This window comes from Solea senegalensis, linkage group LG2 (genome assembly GCF_019176455.1).
Source record: "Solea senegalensis isolate Sse05_10M linkage group LG2, IFAPA_SoseM_1, whole genome shotgun sequence".
In the NCBI taxonomy this organism is placed as follows: domain Eukaryota; kingdom Metazoa; phylum Chordata; class Actinopteri; order Pleuronectiformes; family Soleidae; genus Solea; species Solea senegalensis.
The window spans coordinates 3,903,456-3,929,870 of NC_058022.1; the positions used below are offsets into that span (position 1 = coordinate 3,903,456).

The 26,415-nt window shown below is 40.2% G+C and overlaps 4 protein-coding genes across 5 annotated transcripts; all 4 read right to left on the reverse strand.

Annotated features, from left to right (window-relative positions):
• Positions 1-376: 376 nt before the first annotated feature.
• On the reverse strand, positions 377-1,539 carry LOC122783772 (trace amine-associated receptor 8a-like). The gene is made up of 2 exons (XM_044048606.1): positions 1,394-1,539; positions 377-1,196 (listed from the first exon to the last, which is right to left on the reverse strand). Exons 1-2 carry the CDS (start codon positions 1,477-1,479, stop codon positions 377-379), a joined length of 906 nt encoding a protein of 301 aa, XP_043904541.1. The 5' UTR covers positions 1,480-1,539.
• A 7,799-nt stretch (positions 1,540-9,338) lies between these two features.
• LOC122783781 (trace amine-associated receptor 13c-like) lies at positions 9,339-10,526 on the reverse strand. The gene is made up of 2 exons (XM_044048618.1): positions 10,357-10,526; positions 9,339-10,158 (listed from the first exon to the last, which is right to left on the reverse strand). The coding sequence occupies exons 1-2, from the start codon at positions 10,524-10,526 to the stop codon at positions 9,339-9,341; spliced, it is 990 nt and encodes a 329-aa protein (XP_043904553.1).
• Positions 10,527-17,341: 6,815 nt separating this feature from the next.
• On the reverse strand, positions 17,342-18,560 carry LOC122765418 (trace amine-associated receptor 13c-like). 2 transcript variants are annotated; one of them, XM_044019666.1, is made up of 2 exons: positions 18,360-18,560; positions 17,342-18,161 (listed from the first exon to the last, which is right to left on the reverse strand). In XM_044019666.1, the coding sequence occupies exons 1-2, from the start codon at positions 18,527-18,529 to the stop codon at positions 17,342-17,344; spliced, it is 990 nt and encodes a 329-aa protein (XP_043875601.1). In that variant the 5' UTR covers positions 18,530-18,560. The 2 variants fall into 2 exon arrangements, with proteins under 2 accessions (XP_043875601.1, XP_043875602.1); XM_044019667.1 differs by lacking the exon at positions 18,360-18,560 and adding an exon at positions 18,250-18,331.
• Positions 18,561-21,532: 2,972 nt separating this feature from the next.
• On the reverse strand, positions 21,533-22,692 carry LOC122765376 (trace amine-associated receptor 13c-like). The gene is made up of 2 exons (XM_044019610.1): positions 22,531-22,692; positions 21,533-22,352 (listed from the first exon to the last, which is right to left on the reverse strand). The coding sequence occupies exons 1-2, from the start codon at positions 22,614-22,616 to the stop codon at positions 21,533-21,535; spliced, it is 906 nt and encodes a 301-aa protein (XP_043875545.1). The 5' UTR covers positions 22,617-22,692.
• Between the last annotated feature and the right edge of the window lie 3,723 nt (positions 22,693-26,415).

Sequence of the window (26,415 nt, forward strand, 5' to 3'; positions counted from 1 at the left end):
CTTCTTTGCTTGTGGCTCGAATGCAATTCATAATTTTTTGTATTTGTGCAGTGTTTAGGCTGCTAATGTATGTCCATACACATCCCCTATAAAGCATTTAATAATAATGTTAATTCATAATTATCTGTGTTATTGCTCATCACTCATGTACTTTGTGTAATTGCCACACGACAATGAACTACTGGTGACATCAGTACCAGTGACTTTGATTTTAAGGAAGAATTTACCTAACAATTTGTGGCCATATTTTTTCTTTTTAAAATTCATAGGATTAAACACAAAGATCTTTGCATCCAGTAAAAAGACATGCTTGACACAATCAACAGAAGGTGTTCACACATTTGAATTTAATATTTTCTTCACAGTCTCTCTCCTTCTACATCACACTCACTTCACGGGAGCCAGGCTGCAGAATCTGAAGAGTAAAAATGTGTTTAATGGTTTTTCTAACCCACGGGTAGAAAAAGACATAAATCACAGGGTTAAAGGTTGAGTTTAAGTAGATTAACCAAAGCATAATGACCGAAGATGAAGCCCCAAGCAAGGCAGTCCCAGCTGCAACAGCAAAACAATGATATGGACATGAGCAGAGAAGAAAAACTATCAATACAATACCGAGAGTCCTGGCTGCTTTAATCTCAGATTTCATTGCTTTAACAGTCTGGGAACGCTCAACTGTGACGACTGCCACGTGAGAGCGCATGGCCCGAGCCTGAGACACAGCCACCACAAACACTCTCAAATACAGAACTGCTATGACTAAAATGGGGCCTAAAAACGTGGCAATAATATCAAGAAGTCCTTCAGCGAAACCGATCACAACTACACAACTTCCATAGCACGTGTTATACATGTCAGGCTGTTTTAAGACATCCCTGAATATCCAACTGCCATGTACACCGGAAAATATCCAACACAGAGAAACACAGAGTTTAACTCTGGTCAGAGTGACTCTGGTGGTGTAAAACATGGGGTTACAAATTGCTATATAGCGGTCGACTGATATGAGCACCATGCTTCCCACTGAAACGCTGACAACGAGGGCAGCGAGAAAATAATGCACGACACATATGATGTCGCCCAAGAACCAGCAGCCTTGGTTGTGGAGGAGAAGAAGTGGCATCTGCAGGAGACCAACGAGGAAGTCAGCGACAGCCAGAGAGAGGAGCAGGAGGTTGGTGGTGGTGTGGAGCTGCCTGAAATCAGAGAAAATTAACACTGACAACACTGATGTTCTATGTACAACCAACAATATAAAATACTAGTGTGCAATTAAGTGCACTAGTGTGCAACTAAGTGCATTTATAGCTATTTATAGCTTTTCAAACATGGTTGCTTGAGAGACCTAAATTTAATCGTATGCAAAAACCACGTGGAGAAATTGTGACTCTACTTGAAGTGTGAGATAGAGATGATGACCAGCAGATTTAGGATCACGGTGAGTATTGTGATGCAGGACAGCACAGTGTAAGTGAGCATGGTCTCTACGTAAGGACCCGCCGTTCTCCTGCAGGAGGTGTTGATGTGGGGAAAGCAGAGTTCAGCTTCCTCTGGAGCCTCCATGTTCAGAGAGAGAGAGAGAGGGGATGCTGCAGAGAGCTCTGACAGCTTTCTGATCCAACGTCTCCATTATACAGTTACTTTATCTCTTTCCTTTCTCATCTTACATATGCAAATTCCACCTCATCATAAGGCCAGAGTAAAAAAACAGCCCCCTGCTACGCCTGAATGTGCAACCCGTGCAGAGATATTTTGGAAGGGCAGGGGCAACAATGAAAAGGGCACCTCGTGCGCAGTGGTGGGGCAGGCGTTTCTAGTACGCTTATGGCAGGCATGTCCAAAATGCAACCTGGGGCCAAAGGCAGCCCGACACTGTGGACTGAATTGAAATTGAACATCAACATATTATTGCTTAATTAAGCAAGTTCAAGCTGCGTTTTGTGCAATTGTCTGTCACCTTTTAAAGTGCTGTGTCTTTTAAGATAAGCCTTGGTATGTTATTGAGGTACACAGAGACATCATTTACAGCCCTCCTTTCCTCTAAGCAGTGGTGGGGTGTCAGGGCCAGCAGGGCCTTCTCTGCTGGCCCTGATAATATCAAAAAGTATTTTTTTTTATTATTATTATTATTTTTAATAATCACATTAACATGTGTCTGAACGTGTCTAAATTCAATTAGTTTTTCAGTATGTTATGATTCTATTTCCAGAAAGAATATGGTTATTTTTTGTGAAGCTGAGCTGGATTTTCCATATGTCATTAAGCGCATCATAGCTCTGTGAACCTGCTCTAGTAGTATTGCTGGCCTTTCGTTGAAGCTGCCATTTCCTATTTGGTTATAACTTTGACTGATGTGTGTTGTCAGCCAATCAAAATTTGATGGATAGTGACAGAACGCCCCAGGCCCAGCGATGTGTCTGGCGCTAGCTCCCGCTGTTGTCATCAATGACGTTTGAACTTTTGGCGGGTTTTGAAGTAAGCTATGGCCACTGCATTAACACCACCGATCGATCATGTTTCTGATCTCCTTCGTGTGCAATTTTCACGGCGATCGTTTGGCGAAAAGAAGGAAATTATTTCAAGAGGAAGACCGACACGGAAGAGGTACATCATTTACGGTAGTTGAAGTGTTAATGATACATATATAACATTTTTTAGAAGTGGTGAGGACAAAACTGTTGATCATAAATAGTGCCGGGGACGTGTTTCACCGCGTAGCTGATGCCTATGCTTATGTGGAAGCTTGTTTTTGTGTCATATAGTGGCTTGTGAAATTGCGTCTGCTGAGTGACATAACGGAAGATGTGGTGGTAATGATGCAGTAGCCTAGAGATGCGCAGTGGTGTGTGTGTGTGTGCGCTATGGTGTGTTTTTTTTTACTGAAGGCCCTGACTGAAACCCCACGGTTCGCTACTGCCTCTAAGGACACCTTTTGGGACACTCTCAATTTGGGTATTTTGTCTATGGAATTTGGTGCTGGAGAGTGGGCCATTTGACACTGACAATCTTCAGGTTCTCGCCAGAGAACATGAAGTATAGTCAGTAGAAATACTGTCTACTGACACACTGAAGCCAATATATTTGACGATGCCTGTTATGTGTCAGTGTGCTGACATGTGAGACATCCTCTTTCCTGTGTGTGCTATGTGCTTTTTCAGTCCACTCACTCTGCTTGTTCCACAGGTGCCTCCAATTCAGTAATCAAGCTGTGGATGAGCTGGGATGGTGCGCACTCTCTTTTTGGAGCCATGCAGATAGCCTGTGAGCTTGCGAGCCACTGAGCGATGTTTTGTCTGTGCAGCTTTGGAAACTACGTGTTTACTCCATTCAACAGTTTTTCTTATTAGCAACGGCCAATCAGCTACTTTTTGAGCAGCTCGCTTTAAGTTTGCAAGATGCTATTTCACTGTAAATAAAGTTTTTATATACGGTTATGTTACAGTTTGTCTCTTCCTTTCGTCTTTTAAAATATCCCAAGGTTTTGCTTTTACATTGTTACTCCTGCATCCCCTGGTCTTTAAGGGGACATAACAATGCCATAAACAAAAATAGATTTTTTTTTTTGGGAGCGAGCCCTTGGATGATTGGCAAAATAAGCTACTGACCTAAAAATTGTTAGGCCAAAATGGGAGCAAGCGTTAATTTCAGATTTTATATCCCAATTCCACACCCCAAAGGCTTAGAAGATATGACACCTCAGTGTGAGTCCACTTCCTTGAAGGGACACTGGTCAAAAGGGATTATGTGATCATGGGTCATGCCCATGTGTATATATGTCATTCACTACAGTCACGTTTGTAAGAACGTACAAGTCACATTGTTTGGAATATGTGATCTGTCCACTTAAGGCCTTGATATACTTCCACACACGTGTTGCATGGACCAGGACAAGTATACTCATGCGTCAGGGTCCTGTAGTATGTCACTTCACCATCGAGTGGCAGTACAAGTCCGGAAGCAAGAAATAGGACACACTCCTACCAAAGAAGAAGAGAAAGATGCTACTGCTCCCTTGGACATGTCTGGTTCGAGCGTCTCACAGCTGAAAGACCCGTCAGGCAGGGGAGTTGGGGTGTCAGCCGGTCCGAGGGTGGCCAGGCCGACGCTCGGATGACTATCCTAGCGACCACTTCTTCTGTTGTTGAAATGTTTTTTCTGCTTGATGAACAGGGCTTAATGCTCCACCAACTGGGGGGGCGGAGGTTCAGTTTGCACATACACTGTTCACGCGCACCCAATACGCATCATCTGCTGCTTTATCCTCCACATAAGGGTCATGGGGGGAGCTGTGCCAATCTCAGCTGACATAGGGTGAAAGGCGGGGTACACCCTGGACACATTGCCAGTCCATCACAGGGACACAGTGAGACAAAATAACCATTCACTCTCACACAGACAGTCAATTCAGAGTGTCTAATTTACCTAATTCTCAAAAATGCATGTTTTTGGACTGTGGGAGGAAACTAGAGAACCTGGGGAAAACCCATGCACACATGGGGAGAACATGCAAACTCCACTCATAAAGACCCTCCAGGAAATGTAAGATTTGAACTGGGGCCCTTTTTCTCCGTGGCAACAATGCTTGCCACTGCAGCAATGTGTGACCCTTGTTATTAATATCGATCATTTTGGTGATACAAACACAACTTTTCCACTATAAGGGGGAAATAATTCAATGCTACTTAAAGTTTTTCTAATCAATCTGGCAACTTTTAATGACAAACCACTGGACTTGGACAACTTAATGAAAGGGATATTTCAGGTTTTTTAAGGTTCAAAAGCACAGAAATGTGTTCAGATTTCTTAATACATGTCCATACACACACAACTACGATAATGTAACTGTAATTATAGAATTAGGGTCAGTTTGCAATATATAACAGTTTTATTTTGATTGTCTGTTTGCTTTCAGTCTTCTTTGCTTGTGGCGCTAATGCAATTCATATTTTTTTTATTCTTACAGTTTTTAGGCTACTAATGTATGTACATACACATACTATATATATTTATACATATATAAAGCATTTAATAATATTGTTAATTCATAATTATTTGTGTTATTGCTCATCACTCATTTACATTGTAAAACTACTACACTCCACTAAACTACTGGTGACATCAGAGCCAGTGGCTTTGATTTTAGAAATAATTTACCTAACTTTTTTTGGCCAATCCTTATTTCACAGGATTAAAACACACAAAGATCTTTGCATCCAGTAAACATAAATGCTTGACACAATCAATAGAAGTCTCTCTCCTTCTACATCACACTCACTTCACGGGAGCCAGGCTGCAGAATCTGTAGAGTAAAAATGTGTTTAATGGTTTTTCTGACCCACGGGTAGAAAAAGACATAAATTACAGGGTTAAAGGTTGAATTCAAGTAGACTAACCAAACCATAATTAACGAATATGACGCCCCCCCAAGCGAGGCAGTCTCAGCTGCAGCAGCAAAACAATAATATGGACATGAGCAGAGAAGAAAAACTACCAATACAATACCGAGAGTCCTGGCGGCTTTAATCTCAGATTTCATTGCTTTTACAGTCTGGGAACGCTCCACTGTGACGACTGCAACGTGAGAGCGCATGGCCCGCGCCTGAGACACAGCCACTACAAACACTCTCGAATACAGAACTGATATGATCAAAATGGGGCCTAAAAACGTGGCAATCATAGTAACAAGTCCTTCAGCAAAACCGACCACAACTACACAACTTCCATAGCAGGTGATATACAGGTCAGGCTGTTTTAAGACATCCCTGAATATCCAACTGCCATGCACACCAGGATATATCCAACACAGACAAATACAGAGTTTAACTCTGGTTAGAGTGACTCTGGTGGTGTAAAACATGGGGTTACAAATTGCTATATAGCGGTCGACTGATATGAGCACCATACTTCCCACTGAAACGTTGACAAGGAGGGCAGCGAAGAAATAATGCACGACACACATGATGTCGCCCAAGAACCAGCATCCTTGGTTTTGGAGGAGAACAAGTGGCATCTGCAGGAGACCCACGAGGAAGTCAGCGACAGCCAGAGAGAGGAGGAGGAGGTTGGTGGTGGTGTGGAGCTGCCTGAAATCAGAGAAAATCAACACTGACAACTGATGTCCTATGTACAACCAACAATATAATAAAACTAGAAGAACTACAAGAGTAGATACGTGCATTTATAGCTACAGTATAAAATCATTTAGGATTTTTTAAACAAGGTTTCATGAGAGACCTAAATTTAATCGTATGCTGGAACCATTTGTAGAAATTGTGACTCTACTTGAAGTGTGAGATAGAGATGATGACCAGCAGGTTTAGGATCACTGTGAGTATCGTGATGAAGGACAGCACAGTGTAAGTGAGCATGGTCTCCACATAAGGACCCGTTGTCTTCCTGCAGGAGGTGTTGATGTGGGGAAAGCAGAGTTCAGCTTCCTCCGGACCCTCCATGTTTAGAAAGAGAGAGGAGATGCTGCCGAGAGCTCTGACAGCTTTCTGATCCAACATCTCCTTCATAAATTTAATTTATCTCTTTCCTTCCTCATCTTAAATATGCAAATTCCACCTCATCATAAGGCCAGAGTAAAAAAACAGAATGTGCAACCTCAATTCTAAAACAGATGAGATGCATTGGCGTGCAGAAACATTTGTTATGGCAGGGGCAGGGGCAAAAATTAAAAGGGCACCTAGTGCACACATGTGGGGCAGGTGTTACTTGTACGCTTAAGGCAGGCATATCCAAAATGATTAAGCAAGTTCAAATTCTGTTTTTTTGCACTGTTTGTCACCCTTTAAAGTGCTGTGTCTTTGAAGATGTGCAAGAAAGCCTTGGTATGTTATTGAGGTATACAGGGACATAATTTACAGCCCTCATTTTATCTAAGGACACACTTTGGGACACTGTCATATAGGGTTTTAGAGGTTTTTGACTATGGAATTTGGTGCAGGACAGCGGGACGTTCGTGACAAAAATGAAAAATGTCAGTCCGCTGTGGAACAGACATGCCTGTAAAAACACCCTCCAATCATATTGAAAGGCCTTGGATTGTGATGCATCAATCAAACTGCCATCTACCCCAACCCCCCCTTTTTGTGCACTAATTGCGAATGCAACAAAAAAGTTGCTGCAACATTATGGCAGAAAAGTTGCCAACAACAGGCATTGCAAATTAACATTTTTTGGGAAGGCTACTGCCAAAAAATAGGCTGATGCAGAGTGATCCAAGACCAGAGGGAACAGTGGCATATTTGTTGTGAATTCCTGTGCTCTGGAGGCGTAGCTTTGGAGGGAAGCTCTGAAGAAAGGCGCTAGGAGTTTTGAATTCAAAATGTAGCCTGGTTGAACGTTTTTTTCATTATCTCCAACCCTACCTTTAAGGAAGTTCAAGTTCTGTTTTGTCACCCCTGTTTTGTTTGTCACCTTTTAAAGTGCCATGTCTTTGAAGATATGCAAGAGAGTGTTGGTATGTTATTGAAGTATACAGGGATTTCATTTACAGCCCTCATTTCATCTAAGGACACCTTTATATATAGGGGATTTTGTCTATGGAATTCGGTGCAGGGGAGTGAGCCATTTGACACTGACAATCTTCAGGATTTAGCCAGATAAAACTGTCTGGAGTACCTGGAGAGAATGAATGCGAACTTGGGGATAGCATGCAAACTCCTCACAGAAAAGCTCTCAGTTAAACTGGGATTCAAACCTGTAACCTTATTGCTGTGAGGCAACAATGCTACCCAACGTCCTTAACATTGTCTTTCAAAAGTGACTCATATGTGAAATCTGCATTCACACTGGTTAACAATTTGGTGGGATAAGCTACTGACCTAAAAATTGTTCGGCCAAAATGGAAGCAAAAGTTATTTTAAGATTTTAAACTCCTATTCCACGCTCCAAAGGCTTAAAAATATGAAACCTTGGTGTGAGTCCACTTCCTTGAGGGGACACAGGTCAAAAGGGATTATGTGATCATGGGTCATGCCCATGTGTGTTTATGTCAGTTGCTACAGTCACGTTTTTAAGGACGTACAAGTCGCATTGGTCTTCTTGCTGTGAGGCAACTATCTTGTACTTTATTGTACTTAGTTCTGTAACAAACGGACCCGAGACCAAACCGTGCTTTTTACGTTTTTTCTGAGGCATCATTCCCACAACACAACACTCGCGCATGCGCGATCATTACATATCAAAACCGGCTCACTACGGCAACAATGGTTTCCACTGCAGCAATGTGTGACCCTTGTGTGACGGCCCAGAGCCTGTTACTTGTATACTGGTGCTCTGCTCCTTTACCTGCAGGTCTCAGGCTGAGCTAATTGAGTAACTGGGAGCACCTGGCCAGGCCTCCCAGCCTATTTAACCCCGCCTCACCGGAAACCAGCGTGCAACCCTTCACCGGCATCAGGATGATTTGTTTGTTTAGCTGTTCCTTTGTTCGACACTGACAACATGCACTCCAATCCAAATGCCACTTTTGCAGAAAGTGGCATTTGGATTGGAATGATGTGACTGAAAGTTGGTCTCATGTATTAATGATTAAATAATTATACAACATGTGTATGTAAAGCACAAGCATGTCTTAAAAAAACCTGGGTTATCAGACCTTTTTCACAGCAGATACAGAGACTCAGGGTCGTGTTCTTGTTCAAATGTAAGGGCTGGTCACACTAAATAATTGACCTTTTAATACTTTCTTCTGAAAAGTGTTATTTTTAAAATACATACATGTCTAGATGTATTCCAATAATGTGACTGAGACATAATTACACTGTATGGTCATTAAAGCATTGCTAAAACAAACAGTGGTGGCCTAAGGCTTTTGCACAGTACTGTATATGAGCAAAATGGGTACAAATTAAAAAAAGCAATGCACAGAACTGTGTTCAGATGTCTTAATATATATCCATACACAAATATGAATACTGTAATACTATAATCAAGGACAGTTAACGATATATAATCTTAATGTTACTCCTGTGCGTTTAGTCTTCTTTGCTTGCAGCTCTAATTCAATTCATTATTTCTTTATTCTTGCAGTGTTTAAGCTGCTAATGTATGTCCATATATACATATATATATTAAGCATTTAATAATCATTTTAATTCACGATTATTTGTGTAATTGCTCATCACTCATGTACTTTGTGTAATTACTACACTCCGCTGAACTACTAGTGACATCAGTGGCATTGGCTTTGATTTTAGGAAGTGTTGTGGGCCATTTCTATTGAAACACATAAAAATCTTTGCCTCCACTAAACAGACTTGCCTGACAAAATCAACAGAAGGCGTTCACACATTTGAATTTAATCTTTTCTTCAGCGTCACTCTCTCTTTCTACATCACACTCACTTCACGGGAGCCAGGCTGCAGAATCTGAAGAGTAAAAATGTGTTTGATGGTTTTTCTGACCCATGGGTAGAAAAAGACATAAATCACAGGGTTAAAGGTCGAGTTTAAGTAGAGTAACCAAATCATAATGATCGAATATGAAGCCCCAAGCAAGGCAGCCTCAGCTGCAATAGCAAAACAATGATATGGACATGAACAGAAAAGAAAAACTACCAGTACAATACCGAGAGTCCTGGCTGCTTTAATCTCAGATTTCATTGCTTTTACAGCCTGGGAACGCTCCACAATTACGACTGCGATGTGAGAACGCATGGCCCGAGCCTGAGACACAGCCACCACGAACACTCTCAAATACAGAACTGCTATGACTAAAATGGGGCCTAAAAACGTGGCAATAATATCAACAAGTCCTTCAGCAAAACCGACCACAACTACACAACTTCCATAGCAGGTGTTGTACATGTCAGGCTGTTTTAACACATCCCTCAATATCCAACTGCAATGTACAACAGAAAATATCCAACACAGACAAACACAGAGTTTAACTCTGGTCAGAGTGACTCTGGTGGTGTAAAACATGGGGTTACAAATTGCTATATAGCGGTCGACTGATATGAGCACCATGCATCCCACTGAAACGCTGACAACGAGGCCAGCGAAGAAATAATGCACGACACACATGACGTCGCCCAATAACCAGCAGCCTTCGTTGTTCAGGAGAAGAAGTGGCATCTGCAGGAGACCCACAAGGATGTCAGCGACAGCCAGAGAGAGGAGGAGGAGGTTGGTGGTGGTGTGGAGCTGCCTGAAATCAGAGAAAATCAACACTGACATCTGATGTTCTATGTACAACCAACAATATAAAAAACTAGAAGAACTACAAGAGCACATACGTGCATTTATAGCTACAGTAGAAAATCTTTAAGGATATTTCAAACATGGTTGCATGAGAGACCTAAATTTAATCGTATGCTGGAATCATGTGGAGAAATTGTGACTCTACTTGAAGTGCGAGATAGAGATGATGACCAGCAGGTTTAGGATCACTGTGAGTATCGTGATGCAGGACAGCACAGTGTAAGTGAGCATAGTCTCCACGTAAGGACCCGTCGTTCTCTTGCAGGAGGTGTTGATGTGAGGAAAGCAGAGTTCAGCTTCCTCCGGAGCCTCCATGTTCAGAGAGAGAGAGGAGATGCTGCCGAGAGCTCTGACAGCTTTCTGATCCAACATCTTCATCATACAGTTAATTTATCTCTTTTCTTCCTCATCTTACATATGCAAATTCCACCTCATCATCAGGCCAGAGTAAAAAAACAGTCCCCTGATATGCCTGAATGTGCAACCTCAATTGTAAAACAGATGAGATGGCAGGCATGTCCAAAATGCAACCTGGGGCCAAAGGCAGCCCGACACTGGGGACTAAATTGAGATTGAACATCAACATTGCTTAATTAAGTAAGTTTAAGTTGCGTTTTGTCGCAATGTTTGTCACTTTTTAAAGTGCTGTGTCTTTGAAGATATGCAAGAAAGCCTTGGTATGTTATTGAAGTATACAGGGACATCATTTATAGCCCTCATTTCTTCACTGTCATATAGAGGATTTTGTCTATGGAAAAAATTGACACTGACGATCTTCAGGTTCCAGCCAGAAAATACTGTCTGGAGTATCAGGAGAGAATCGACCTGCAGTCGGGGATAGCATGCAAACTCTACACAGAAACGCTTTTAGTTGAAATGGGATTCAAATCTGTAACTATCTTGCTGTGAGGCAACAGTGCTATGCAACTTCATTTACACTTGTTAACACTTGGGTTGGATAAATACTCCTTTAATAAAAAAAAAAAGTTCAAAATGTTGTTATTTTTAAACTATATACATGTTTCCTGTATTGTCTGGATGTGTTGAGACTTAATTATGTTGTATGGTTAATACAACACTGCTAAAACAACAAACAATGATTAATCAAGAATTTTGCTCAGTACTGTATCAGGGAAAATGGGTTCAAATTCAAAAAGCAAGCACAGAAATGTGTTCAGATTTCTTAATTTATGTCCATACACACATAAATACAATAATGTAACTATAATGTTAGAATTAGGGTCAGTTTGCAATATATAACAGATTCATTTTTATTGTCTGTTACTTCTGTGCTTTCAGTCTTCTTTGGTTGTGGCGCTAATGCAATTCATTATTTTTTTATTCTTACAGTTTTTAGGCTGCTAATGTATGTATATACACATCCTATATATTTATACATATATAAAGCATTTAATAATAATGTTATTATTATTTGTGTTATTGCTAATCACTCATTTACATTGTGCAATTAATAAGCTCCACTAAACTACATCAGTGCCAGTGGCCTTGATTTTAGGAATAATTAACCTAATGTTTTGTAGCTTGTCTTATTTCACATTATTAAAACACACAAAGATCTTTGCATCCAGTAAACAGAAATGCTTGACACAATCAACAGAAGGCTTTCACTCATTTGAATTTAATATTTTCTTCAGAGTCTCTCTCTCCTTTTACATCACACTCACGTCACGGGAGCCAGGCTTCAGAATCTGTAGAGTAAAAATGTGTTTAATGGTTTTTCTGACCCACGGGTAGAAAAAGACATAAATCACAGGGTTAAAGGTCGAATTTAAATACATTAACCAAATCATAATTAACGAATATGACGCCCCAAGCGAGGTAGTCTCAGCTGCAGCAGCAAAACAATAATATGGACATGAGCAGAGAAGAAAAACTACCAATACAATACCGAGAGTCCTGGCTGCTTTAATCTCAGATTTCATTGCTTTTACAGTCTGGGAACGCTCCACTGTGACGACTGTGATGTGAGAGCGCATGGCCCGAGCCTGAGACACAGCCACCACAAACACTCTTGAATATAGAACTGATATGATTAAAATGGGGCCTAAAAACGTGGCAATCATAGTAACAAGTCCTTCAGCAAAACCGATCACAACTACACAACTTCCGTAGCAGGTGATATACATATTAGGCTGTTTTAAGACATCCCTCAATACCCAACTGCCATGCACACCAGGATATATCCAACACAGACAAATACAGAGTTTAACTCTGGTCAGAGTGACTCTTGTGGTGTAAAACATGGGGTTACAAATTGCTATATAGCGGTCGACTGATATGAGCACCATGCTTCCCACTGAAACGTTGACAAGGAGGGCAATAAAGAAATAATTCACGACACACATGATGTCGCCCAAGAACCAGCAGCCTTGGTTTTGGAGGAGAAGAAGTGGCATCTGCAGGAGACCCACGAGGAAGTCAGCGACAGCCAGAGAGAGGAGGAGGAGGTTGGTGGTGGTGTGGAGCTGCCTGAAATCAGAGAAAATCAACACTGACAACTGATGTTATATGTACAACCAACAATATATAATACTAGGAAAACTACAAGAGCAGATAAGGGCATGTATAGCTATAGTAAACATGGTTGCATGAGAGACCTAAATTTAATCATATACTGGAACCATGTGGAGAAATTGTTACTCTACTTGAAGTGTGAGATAGAGATGATGACCAGCAGGTTTAGGATCACAGTGAGTATCGTGATGCAGGACAGCACAGTGTAAGTGAGCATGGTCTCCACATAAGGACCCGTCTTCCTGCAGGAGGTGTTGATGTGGGGAAAGCAGAGTTCAGCTTCCTCTGGAGCCTCCATGTTCAGAAAGAGAGAGAGGAGATGCTGCAGAGACCTCTGACAGCTTTCTGATCCAACATCTTCTTCATACAGTTAATTTATCTCTTTCCTTCCTCATCTTACATATGCAAATTCCACCGGTTCCCCTCTTGCTGTGAGGCAACAATTCTTGCCACTGTAGCAACGTTTGACCCCTAATTTTGGTGATGGAAACAGAACTTTTCCACTTTGGGGGAGACATAATTCACTGCTACTTAAAGTTTTTCTCAGCAGTCATTTAATTACATTTAATGACAGAACACTGGACTTGGGCAACTTAATAAAAGGGATATTTCAGGTTTTTTGAGGTGTAGTTTTATGAGGTTTTCACACATTATCAGTGACTTCGCTGCTTTGCCACTTCCTCTCACAAACAACATGGCTGCCAACCAGGACGTGAAGAAAAACACATTTTAGACAAAGGTTTACTTATCTACACCCTTTTAAGTCTGTTATATATGAGTAATATGTTCAGGTGTTCTAAAAAAAATACTGCACAATATTTAAAGCCATAATTTTTTCACCATGAAAAAAACATGTTACTAATAAAACTGGTTTCCCAGTTATAGGAACATTTGTTTACTGTTATGGACATTTAAAGTCTCAGGGCTCCATGCACATTTTTGTTGTACTAAATTCTGTAGTCAGTGGCATTTGGATTGGAATGATGTGACTGAAAGTTGGTCTCATGTATTAATGATCATAGAATCATACATGTGTATGTAAAGCACAAGCATGTCTTGAATGAACCTGATGTAACAGACCTTTTTCACAGCAGATATAAAGAATCAGGGTGGTGTTATTGTTCAAATGCAAGGGCAGGTCACTCTAAATACTTGACACTTCCGTCCTTTTTTCTGAAAAGTGTGTTTTTTTTAAACTACATACATGTTTCCTGTATTTTCTGCATGTGTTTCATTAATGTGATTGAGACATAATTATACTGTATGGTCATTAAAGCATTGCTTAAACAACTAATGGTGGCCTAAGGCTTTTGCTCAATACTGTGTATATGAGCAAAATAGGTTCAAATTCAAAAAGCAATGCACAGAACTGTGTTTTGATTTCTTAATATATATCTATACACATATACATACTGTAATATAACTGTGTAATATTAGAATCAAGGACAGTTAACAATATATAACAGTTTTATTTTTATTGTATGTAACCCTAGTGCTTTCAGTCTTCTTTGCTTGTGGCTCTAATGCAATTCATATGTTTTATTCTGCAGAGATTAGGCTGTTAATGTGTGTCCATACACATGAATAAAGCATTTAATTATTTTTGGGTTTGCTCATCACTCATGCACTTTGTGTAATTACTACACTCTACTGAACTACTGGTGACATCAGTGCCACTCGCTTTGATTTTAGGGAGAATTTACTTAACGTTTTGTGGCCATTTTTTTTTCTGTAAAATTCACAGGCTTAAAACACACAAAGATCTTTGCATCCAGTAAACAGAAATGCTTCACATAATCGACAGAAGGCTTTCAGACATTTGAATTTATTATTTTCTTCAGATTCTCTCTCCTTCTACATCACACTCACTTCACGGGAGCCAGGCTGCAGAATCTGAAGAGTAAAAATGTGTTTAATGGTTTTTCTGACCCACGGGTAGAAAAAGACATAAATTACAGGGTTAAAGGTCGAATTTAAGTAGACTAACCAAAGCATAATGACCGAATATGACGCCCCAAGCAAGGTAGTCTCAGCTGTAGCAGCAAAACAATAATATGGACATGAGCAGAGAAGAAAAACTACCAATACTATACCGAGAGTCCTGGCTGCTTTAATCTCAGATTTCATTGCTTTTACAGTCTGGGAACGCTCCACTGTGACGACTGCGATGTGAGAGCGTATGGCCCGAGCCTGAGACACAGCCACCACAAACACTCTCAAATACAGAACTGATATGATTAAAATGGGGCCTAAAAACGTGGCAATCATTGTAACAAGTCCTTCAGCAAAACCGACCACAACTACACAACTTCCATAGCAGGTGATATACATGTCAGGCTGTTTTAAGACATCCCTGAATACCCAACTGCCATGTACACCAGGATATATCCAACACAGACAAATACAGAGTTTAACTCTGGTCAGAGTGACTCTGGTGGTGTAAAACATGGGGTTACAAATTGCTATATAGCGGTCGACTGATATGAGCACCATGCTTCCCACTGAAACGTTGACAAGGAGGGCAAGAAAGAAATAATGCACGACACACATGATGTCGCCCAAGAACCAGCAGCCTTGGTTTTGGAGAAGAAGAAGTGGCATCTGCAGGAGACCCACGAGGAAGTCAGCGACAGCCAGAGAGAGGAGGAGGAGGTTGGTGGTGGTGTGGAGCTGCCTGAAATCAGAGAAAATCAGCACTGACAACACTGATGTTCTATGTACAACCAACAATATATAATACTAGGAAAAATACAAGAGCAGATAAGGGCATGTATAGCTATAGTAAACATGGTTGCATGAGAGACCTAAATTTAATCATATACTGGAAACATGTGAAGAAATTGTCACTCTACTTGAAGTGTGAGATAGAGATGATGACGAGCAGGTTTAGGATCACAGTGAGTATCGTGATGCAGGACAGCACAGTGTAAGTGAGCATGGTCTCCATGTAAGGACCTGTCGTCTTCCTGCAGGAGGTGTTGATGTGGGGAAAGCAGAGTTCAGCTTCCTCTGGAGCCTCCATATTCAGAAAGAGAGAGAGGAGATGCTGCAGAGACCTCTGACAGCTTTCTGATCCAACATCTTCTTCAGTTAATTTATCTCTTTCCTTCCTCATCTTACATATGCAAATTCCACCGGTTCCCCTCTTGCTGTGAGGCAACAATTCTTGCCACTGTAGCAACGTTTGACCCTTAATTTTGGTGATGGAAACAGAACTTTTCCACTTTGGGGGAGAAATAATTCACTGCTACTTAAAGTTTTTCTCAGCAGTCATTTAATTACATTTAATGACAGAACACTGGACTTGGGCAACTTAATAAAAGGGATATTTCAGGTTTTTTGAGGTGTAGTTTTATGAGGTTTTCACACATTATCAGTGACTTTGCTGCTTTGCCACTTCCTCTCACAAACAACATGGCTGCCAACCAGCACGTGAAGAAAAACACATTTTAGACAAAGGTTTACTTATCTACACCCTTTTAAGTCTGTTATATATGAGTAATATGTTCAGGTGTTCTAAAAAAATACTGCACAATATTAAAAGCCATCATTTTTTCACCATGAAAAAAATATGTTACTAAAAAAACTGGTTTCCCAGTTATGGGAACATTTGTTTACTGTTATGGACATTTAAAGTCTCAGGGCTCCATGCACATTTTTGTTGTACTAAATTCTGTAGTCAGTGGCATTTGGATTGGAATGATGTGACTGAAAGTTGGTCTCATGTATTAATGATCATAGAATCATACATGTGTATGTAAAGCACAAGCATGTCTTGAATGAACCTGATGTAACAGACCTTTTTCACAGCAGATAAAGAGAATCAGGGTGGTGTTATTGTTCAAATGCAAGGGCAGGTCACTCTAAATACTTGACATTTCCGTCCTTTTTTTCTGAAAAGTGTGTTTTTTTTAAACTACATACATGTTTCCTGTATTTTCTGCATGTGTCTCATTAATGTGATTGAGACATAATTATACTGTATGGTCATTAAAGGATTGCTTAAACAACTAATGGTGGCCTACGGCTTTTGCTCAGTACTGTGTATATGAGCAAAATAGGTTCAAATTCAAAAAGCAATGCACAGAACTGTGTTTTGATTTCTTAATATATATCTATACACATATACATACTGTAATATAACTGTGTAAAATTAGAATCAAGGACAGTTAACAATATTTAACAGTTTTATTTTTATTGTATGTAACTCTTGTGCTTTCAGTCTTCTTTGCTTGTGGCTCTAATGCAATTCATATGTTTTATTCTTGCAGAGTTTAGGCTGCTAATGTATGTCCATACACATGAATAAAGCATTTAATAATCAATTTAATTCATAATTATTTTTGTTTTTGCTCATCACTCAAGCACTTTGTGTAAATACTACCCTCCACTGAACTACTGGTGACATCAGTGCCAATGGCATTGATTTTAGGAAGAATTTACCTAACATTTGTGGCCATTTTTTTTTCTTTAAAATTCGCAGGTTTAAAACAGATAAAGATCGTTGCCTCCAGTAAACAGACACAATTGACAAAATCAACAGAAGGCGTTGACACATTTGAATTTAATATTTTCTTCAGCGTCACTCTCTCTTTCTACATCACGCTCACTTCACGGGAGCCAGGCTGCAGAATCTGAAGAGTAAATATGTGTTTAATGGTTTTTCTGACCCACGGGTAGAAAAAGACATAAATCACAGGGTTAAAGGTTGAGTTTAAGTAGACTAACCAAATCATAATGATCGAATATGAAGCCCCAAGCAAGGCAGCCTCAGCTGCAATAGCAAAACAATGATATGGACATGAGCAGAGAAGAAAAACTACCAGTACAATACCGAGAGTCCTGGCTGCTTTAATCTCAGATTTTATTGCTTTTACAGTCTGGGAACGCTCCACTGTGACGACTGCGATGTGAGAGCGCATGGCCCGAGCCTGAGACACAGCCACCACAAACACTCTCAAATACAGAACTGATATGATTAAAATGGGGCCTAAAAACGTGGCAATAATATCAACAAGTCCTTCAGCAAAACCGATCACAACTACACAACTTCCATAGCAGGTGTTATACATATCAGGCTGTTTTAAGACATCCCTCAATATCCAACTGCAATGAACAACAGAAAATATCCAACACAGACAAACACAGAGTTTAACTCTGGTCAGAGTGACTCTGGTGGTGTAAAACATGGGGTTACAAATTGCTATATAGCGGTCGACTGATATGAGCACCATGCATCCCACTGAAACGCTGACAACGAGGCCAGCGAAGAAATAATGCACGACACACAAGATGTCGCCCAATAACCAGCAGCCTTCGTTGTTTAGGAGAAGAAGTGGCATCTGCAGGAGACCCACGAGGAAGTCAGCGACAGCCAGAGAGAGGAGGAGGAGGTTGGTGGTGGTGTGGAGCTGCCTGAAATCAGAGAAAACCATCACTTACAACCGATGTTCTATGTACAACCAACAATATAAAAAACGAGAAGAACTACAAGAGCACATACGTGAATTTATAGCTACAGTAGAAAATCTTTAAGGATATTTTAAACATGGTTGCATGAGAGACCTAAATTTAATCATATACTGGAACCATGTGGAGAAATTGTCACTCTACTTGAAGTGTGAGATAGAGATGATGACCAGCAGGTTTAGGATCACGGTGAGTATCGTGATGCAGGACAGCACAGTGTAAGTGAGCATGGTCTCCACGTAAGGACCTGTCATCCTTCTGCAGGAGGTGTTGATGTGGGGAAAGCAGAGTTCAACTTCCTCCGGAGTCTCCATGTTCAGAGAGAGAGAGGAGATGCTGCCGAGAGCTCTGACAGCTTTTTGATCCAACATCTTCATCATACAGTTAATATATCTCTTTTCTTCCTCATCTTACATATGCAAATTCCACCTCATCATCAGGCCAGATTAAAAAAAACAGTCCCCTTATACGCCTGAATGTGTAACCTCAATTGTAAAACAGATGAGATGGCAGGCATGTCCAAAATGCAACCTGGGGCCAAAGGCAGCCCGACACTGGGGACTAAATTGAGATTGAACATCAACATTGCTTAATTAAGTAAGTTTAAGTTGCGTTTTGTTGCAATGTTTGTCACTTTTTAAAGTGCTGTGTCTTTGAAGATATGCAAGAAAGCCTTGGTATGTTATTGAAGTATACAGGGACATCATTTATAGCCCTCATTTCTTCACTGTCATATAGAGGATTTTGTCTATGGAAAAAAATGACACTGACGATCTTCAGGTTCTAAAAAAAAAAAGGTTCAGAAAATACTGTCTGGAGTATCTGGAGAGAATCGATGTGCAGTCAGGGATAGCATGCAAACTCTACACAGAAACGCTTTTGGTTGAAATGGGATTCAAATCTGTAACTATCTTGCTGTGAGGCAACAGTGCTATGCCACTTCATTTACACTTGTTAACACTTGGGTTGGATAAGCTACTGACCTAAAAACTGTTAGGCCAAAATGGGACCAAAAGTTATTTTGACATTTTATATTCCAATTCCACACCCCAAAGGCTAAAAAGATATGATACCTCAGTGTGATTCCACTTCCTTGAAGCGACACTGGTCAAAGGGGATTATGTGATCATGGATCATGCACATGTGTATACAGTACATGTCATTCACTACAGTCACTTTTTTAAGGATGTTCAAGTCCCATTGTTAGGAATATCTGATCTGTCCACTTAAGGCCTTGATATACTTCCGTGCACGTGCCACATGGACCCGGACTGGTATACTCCTGCATCAGGGTCCTGTAGTATCTCACTTCACCATCGGGTGGCGGTACAAGTCTGGACGCAAGTAATAGGACACACTTCTACCAAAGAAGAAGAGAACGATGCTACTGCTACCTTGGACATGTCTGATTCGAGTGTCTCACAGCTGAAAGGCCCGTCGGGCAGGGGAGTCAGGGTGTCAGCCGGTTCGAGGGTGGCCAGGCCGAGGCTCGGATGACTATCCTAGCGACTACTTCTTCTGCAGTCGAAATGTTTTTCTGCTTGATGAGCGGGGCTTAAGGTCCACCTACAAGGAGGGTGGAGGTTCAGTTTGCGCATGCACTGTCCACGCTCACCCAATGCGCTCATTGCACATCATCTACTGCTTTATCCTCCACATGAGGGTCATGCGGGGAGCTGTGCCAATCTGAGCTGACATAGGGTGAAAGGCGGGGTACACCCTGGACACATTGCCAGTCCATCACAGGGACACAGTGAGACAAAATAACCATTCACTCTCACACCTACAGTCAATTTAGAGTGTCTAATTTACCTAATCCCCAAATCTGCATGTTTTTGGAGGAAACTAGAGAACCTTTGGAAAACCCATGCACACATGAGGAGAACATGCAAACTCCACTCATAAAGACCCTCTGGGGAATGCAGGATCTGAACCGGGGCCCTTTTTGCTCCGTGGCAACAATGCTTGCCATTGCGGCAATGTGTGACCCTTGTTATTAATGTCGATCATTTTGGTGATGCAAACACAACTTTTCCACTATGAAGGGGAAATAATTCAGTGCTACTTTAAGTTTTTCCTATCAATCTGACAACTTTTAATGACGGAACACTGGACTTAATGGACAACTTAATAAAAGGGATATTTCAGGTTTTTTGAGGTGTAGTTTTATGAGGTATTGATACATTATCAGGGACACACAATATGGCTGCCAAATAGGACGTAAAGAAATACACATTTTAGACAAAGGTTTACTCATATACACCCTTTTAAGTCTGTTATATATGCGTAATATGTTCATGCAATTTTATTCAGGTGTTCTAAAAAATACTACATAATCATTTAAATCCTTCAATTTTTCATCATGAAACAAACATGTTACTAAAAAACTGGTTTCCCGTCAACCATCAACAGTTATGGACATTGAAAGTCTCAGGGCTCCATGCACATTTTTGTTGTACTTCTCAAATTCTTTAGTCAGTGGCATTTGGATTGGAATGATGTGACTGAAAGTTGGTCTCATGTATTAATGATCATAGTATCATACAACATGTGTATGTAAAGCACAAGCAAGTCTTGAATAAACCTGATGTAACAGACCTTTTTCACAGCAGATATAGAGAATCAGGGTTGTGTTATTGTTCAAATGTAAGGGCTACATACATGTTTCCTGTATTGTCGGGATGTGTTGAGACTTAATTATGCTGTATGGTTAATACAACATTGCTAAAACAACAAACAATGATTAATAAAGGCTTTTGCTCAGTACTGTATCAGGGAAAATGGGTTCAAATTCAAAAAGCAAGCACAGAAATGTGTTCAGATTTCTTAATATATGTCCATACACACATAAATACAATAATGTAACTATAATGTTAGAATTAGGGTCAGTTTGCAATATATAACAGATTCATTTTTATTGTCTGTTACTTCTGTGCTTTCAGTCTTCTTTGGTTGTGGCGCTTATACAATTCATTATTTTTTGTATTCTTACAGTTTTTAGGCTGCAAATGTATGTACATACACATACTATATATTTATTCATATATAAAGCATTTAATAAAAATGTTAATTCATAATTATTTGTGTTATTGCTAATCACTCATTTACATTGTGCAATTAATAAGCTCCACTAAACTACATCAGTGCCAGTGGCCTTGATTTTGGGAATAATTTACCTAATGTTTTGTAGCTTGTCTTATTTCATATTATTAAAACACACAAAGATCTTTGTATCCAGTAAACAGAAATGCTTGACACAATCAACAGAAGGCTTTCAGACATTTGAATTTATTATTTTCTTCAGAGTCTCTCTCCTTTTACATCACACTCACTTCACGGGAGCCAGGCTGCAGAATCTGAAGAGTAAATATGTGTTTAATGGTTTTTCTGACCCATGGGTAGAAAAAGACATAAATTACAGGGTTAAAGGTTGAATTTAAGTAGACCAACCAAACCATAATTAACGAATATGATGCCCCAAGCGAGGTAGTCTCAGCAGCAGCAGCAAAACAATAATATGGACATGAGCAGAGAAGAAAAACTACCAATACAATACCGAGAGTCCTGGCTGCTTTAATCTCAGATTTCATTGCTTTTACAGTCTGGGAACGCTCCACTGTGACGACTGCGACGTGAGAGCGCATGGCTCGAGCCTGAGACACAGCCACCACAAACACTCTCAAATACAGAACTGATATGATTAGAATGGGGCCTAAAAACGTGGCAATCATAGTAACAAGTCCTTCAGCAAAACCGACCACAATTACACAACTTCCGTAGCAGGTGATATACATGTCAGGCTGTTTTAAGACATCCCTCAATACCCAACTGCCATGCACACCAGGATATATCCAACACAGACAAATACAGAGTTTAACTCTGGTCAGAGTGACTCTGGTGGTGTAAAACATGGGGTTACAAATTGCTATATAGCGGTCGACTGATATGAGCACCATGCTTCCCACTGAAACGTTGACAAGGAGGGCAAGAAAGAAATAATGCACGACACACATGATGTCGCCCAAGAACCAGCAGCCTTGGTTTTGGAGGAGAAGAAGTGGCATCTGCAGGAGACCCACGAGGAAGTCAGCGACCGCTAGAGAGAGGAGGAGGAGGTTGGTGGTGGTGTGGAGCTGCCTGAAATCAGAGAAAATCAACACTGACAACACTGATGTTCTATGTACAACCAACAATATATAATACTAGGAAAACTACAAGAGCAGATAAGGGCATTTATAGCTATAGTAAAAATGGTTGCAAGAGAGACCTAAATTTAACCATATACTGGAACCATGTGGAGAAATTGTTACTCTACTTGAAGTGTGAGATAGAGATGATGACCAGCAGGTTTAGGATCACAGTGAGTATCGTGATGCAGGACAGCACAGTGTAAGTGAGCATGGTCTCCACATAAGGACCCGTCGTCTTCCTGCAGGAGGTGTTGATGTGGGGAAAGCAGAGTTCAGCTTCCTCTGGAGCCTCCATGTTCAGAAAGAGAGAGAGGAGATGCTGCAGAGACCTCTGACAGCTTTCTGATCCAACATCTTCTTCATACAGTTAATTTATCTCTTTCCTTCCTCATCTTACATATGCAAATTCCACCGGTTCCCCTCTTGCTGTGAGGCAACAATTCTTGCCACTGTAGCAACGTTTGCCCCCTAATTTTGGTGATGGAAACAGAACTTTTCCACTTTGGGGGAGACATAATTCACTGCTACTTAAAGTTTTTCTCAGCAGTCATTTAATTACATTTAATGACAGAACACTGGACTTGGGCAACTTAATAAAAGGGATATTTCAGGTTTTTTGAGGTGTAGTTTTATGAGGTTTTCACACATTATCAGTGACTTCGCCACTTTGCCACTTCCTCTCACAAACAACATGGCTGCCAACCAGGACGTGAAGAAAAACACATTTTAGACAAAGGTTTACTTATCTACACCCTTTTAAGTCTGTTATATATGAGTAATATGTTCAGGTATTCTAAAAAAATACTGCACAATATTTTAAGCTATCATTTTTTCACCATGAAAAAAACATGTTACTAAAAAAACTGGTTTCCCAGTTATGGGAACATTTGTTTACTGTTATGGACATTTAAAGTCTCATTGCTCCATGCGCATTTTTGTTGTACTAAATTCTGTAGTCAGAGGCATTTGGATTGGAATGATGTCACTGAAAGTTGGTCTCATGTATTAATGATCATAGAATCATACATGTGTATGTAAAGCACAAGCATGTCTTGAATGAACCTGATGTAACAGATCTTTTTCACAGCAGATAAAGAGAATCAGGGTGGTGTTATTGCTCAAATGTAGGTCACTCTAAATACTTGACATTTCCGTCCTTTTTTCTGAAAAGTGTGTTTTTTTTTAAACTACATACATGTTTCCTGTATTTTCTGCATGTGTTTCATTAATGTGATTGAGACATAATTATACTGTATGGTCATTAAAGCATTGCTTAAACAACTAATGGTGGCCTAAGGCTTTTGCTCAGTACTGTGTATATGAGCAAAATAGGTTCAAATTCAAAAAGCAATGCACAGAACTGTGTTTTGATTTCTTAATATATATCTATACACATATACATACTGTAATATAACTGTGTAATATTAGAATCAAGGACAGTTAACAATATATAACAGTTTTATTTTTATTGTATGTAACCCTAGTGCTTTCAGTCTTCTTTGCTTGTGGCTCTAATGCAATTCATATGTTTTATTCTGCAGAGATTAGGCTGTTAATGTGTGTCCATACACATGAATAAAGCATTTAATTATTTTTGGGTTTGCTCATCACTCATGCACTTTGTGTAATTACTACACTCTACTGAACTACTGGTGACATCAGTGCCACTCGCTTTGATTTTAGGGAGAATTTACTTAACGTTTTGTGGCCATGTTTTTTTCTGTAAAATTCACAGGCTTAAAACACACAAAGATCTTTGCATCCAGTAAACAGAAATGCTTCACATAATCGACAGAAGGCTTTCAGACATTTGAATTTATTATTTTCTTCAGATTCTCTCTCCTTCTACATCACACTCACTTCACGGGAGCCAGGCTGCAGAATCTGAAGAGTAAAAATGTGTTTAATGGTTTTTCTGACCCACGGGTAGAAAAAGACATAAATTACAGGGTTAAAGGTCGAATTTAAGTAGACTAACCAAAGCATAATGACCGAATATGACGCCCCAAGCAAGGTAGTCTCAGCTGTAGCAGCAAAACAATAATATGGACATGAGCAGAGAAGAAAAACTACCAATACTATACCGAGAGTCCTGGCTGCTTTAATCTCAGATTTCATTGCTTTTACAGTCTGGGAACGCTCCACTGTGACGACTGCGATGTGAGAGCGTATGGCCCGAGCCTGAGACACAGCCACCACAAACACTCTCAAATACAGAACTGATATGATTAAAATGGGGCCTAAAAACGTGGCAATCATTGTAACAAGTCCTTCAGCAAAACCGACCACAACTACACAACTTCCATAGCAGGTGATATACATGTCAGGCTGTTTTAAGACATCCCTGAATACCCAACTGCCATGTACACCAGGATATATCCAACACAGACAAATACAGAGTTTAACTCTGGTCAGAGTGACTCTGGTGGTGTAAAACATGGGGTTACAAATTGCTATATAGCGGTCGACTGATATGAGCACCATGCTTCCCACTGAAACGTTGACAAGGAGGGCAAGAAAGAAATAATGCACGACACACATGATGTCGCCCAAGAACCAGCAGCCTTGGTTTTGGAGAAGAAGAAGTGGCATCTGCAGGAGACCCACGAGGAAGTCAGCGACAGCCAGAGAGAGGAGGAGGAGGTTGGTGGTGGTGTGGAGCTGCCTGAAATCAGAGAAAATCAGCACTGACAACACTGATGTTCTATGTACAACCAACAATATATAATACTAGGAAAAATACAAGAGCAGATAAGGGCATGTATAGCTATAGTAAACATGGTTGCATGAGAGACCTAAATTTAATCATATACTGGAAACATGTGAAGAAATTGTCACTCTACTTGAAGTGTGAGATAGAGATGATGACGAGCAGGTTTAGGATCACAGTGAGTATCGTGATGCAGGACAGCACAGTGTAAGTGAGCATGGTCTCCATGTAAGGACCTGTCGTCTTCCTGCAGGAGGTGTTGATGTGGGGAAAGCAGAGTTCAGCTTCCTCTGGAGCCTCCATATTCAGAAAGAGAGAGAGGAGATGCTGCAGAGACCTCTGACAGCTTTCTGATCCAACATCTTCTTCAGTTAATTTATCTCTTTCCTTCCTCATCTTACATATGCAAATTCCACCGGTTCCCCTCTTGCTGTGAGGCAACAATTCTTGCCACTGTAGCAACGTTTGACCCTTAATTTTGGTGATGGAAACAGAACTTTTCCACTTTGGGGGAGAAATAATTCACTGCTACTTAAAGTTTTTCTCAGCAGTCATTTAATTACATTTAATGACAGAACACTGGACTTGGGCAACTTAATAAAAGGGATATTTCAGTTTTTTTGAGGTGTAGTTTTATGAGGTTTTCACACATTATCAGTGACTTTGCTGCTTTGCCACTTCCTCTCACAAACAACATGGCTGCCAACCAGCACGTGAAGAAAAACACATTTTAGACAAAGGTTTACTTATCTACACCCTTTTAAGTCTGTTATATATGAGTAATATGTTCAGGTGTTCTAAAAAAATACTGCACAATATTAAAAGCCATCATTTTTTCACCATGAAAAAAATATGTTACTAAAAAAACTGGTTTCCCAGTTATGGGAACATTTGTTTACTGTTATGGACATTTAAAGTCTCAGGGCTCCATGCACATTTTTGTTGTACTAAATTCTGTAGTCAGAGGCATTTGGATTGGAATGATGTGACTGAAAGTTGGTCTCATGTATTAATGATCATAGAATCATACATGTGTATGTAAAGCACAAGCATGTCTTGAATGAACCTGATGTAACAGACCTTTTTCACAGCAGATAAAGAGAATCAGGGTGGTGTTATTGTTCAAATGCAAGGGCAGGTCACTCTAAATACTTGACATTTCCGTCCTTTTTTTCTGAAAAGTGTGTTTTTTTTAAACTACATACATGTTTCCTGTATTTTCTGCATGTGTCTCATTAATGTGATTGAGACATAATTATACTGTATGGTCATTAAAGGATTGCTTAAACAACTAATGGTG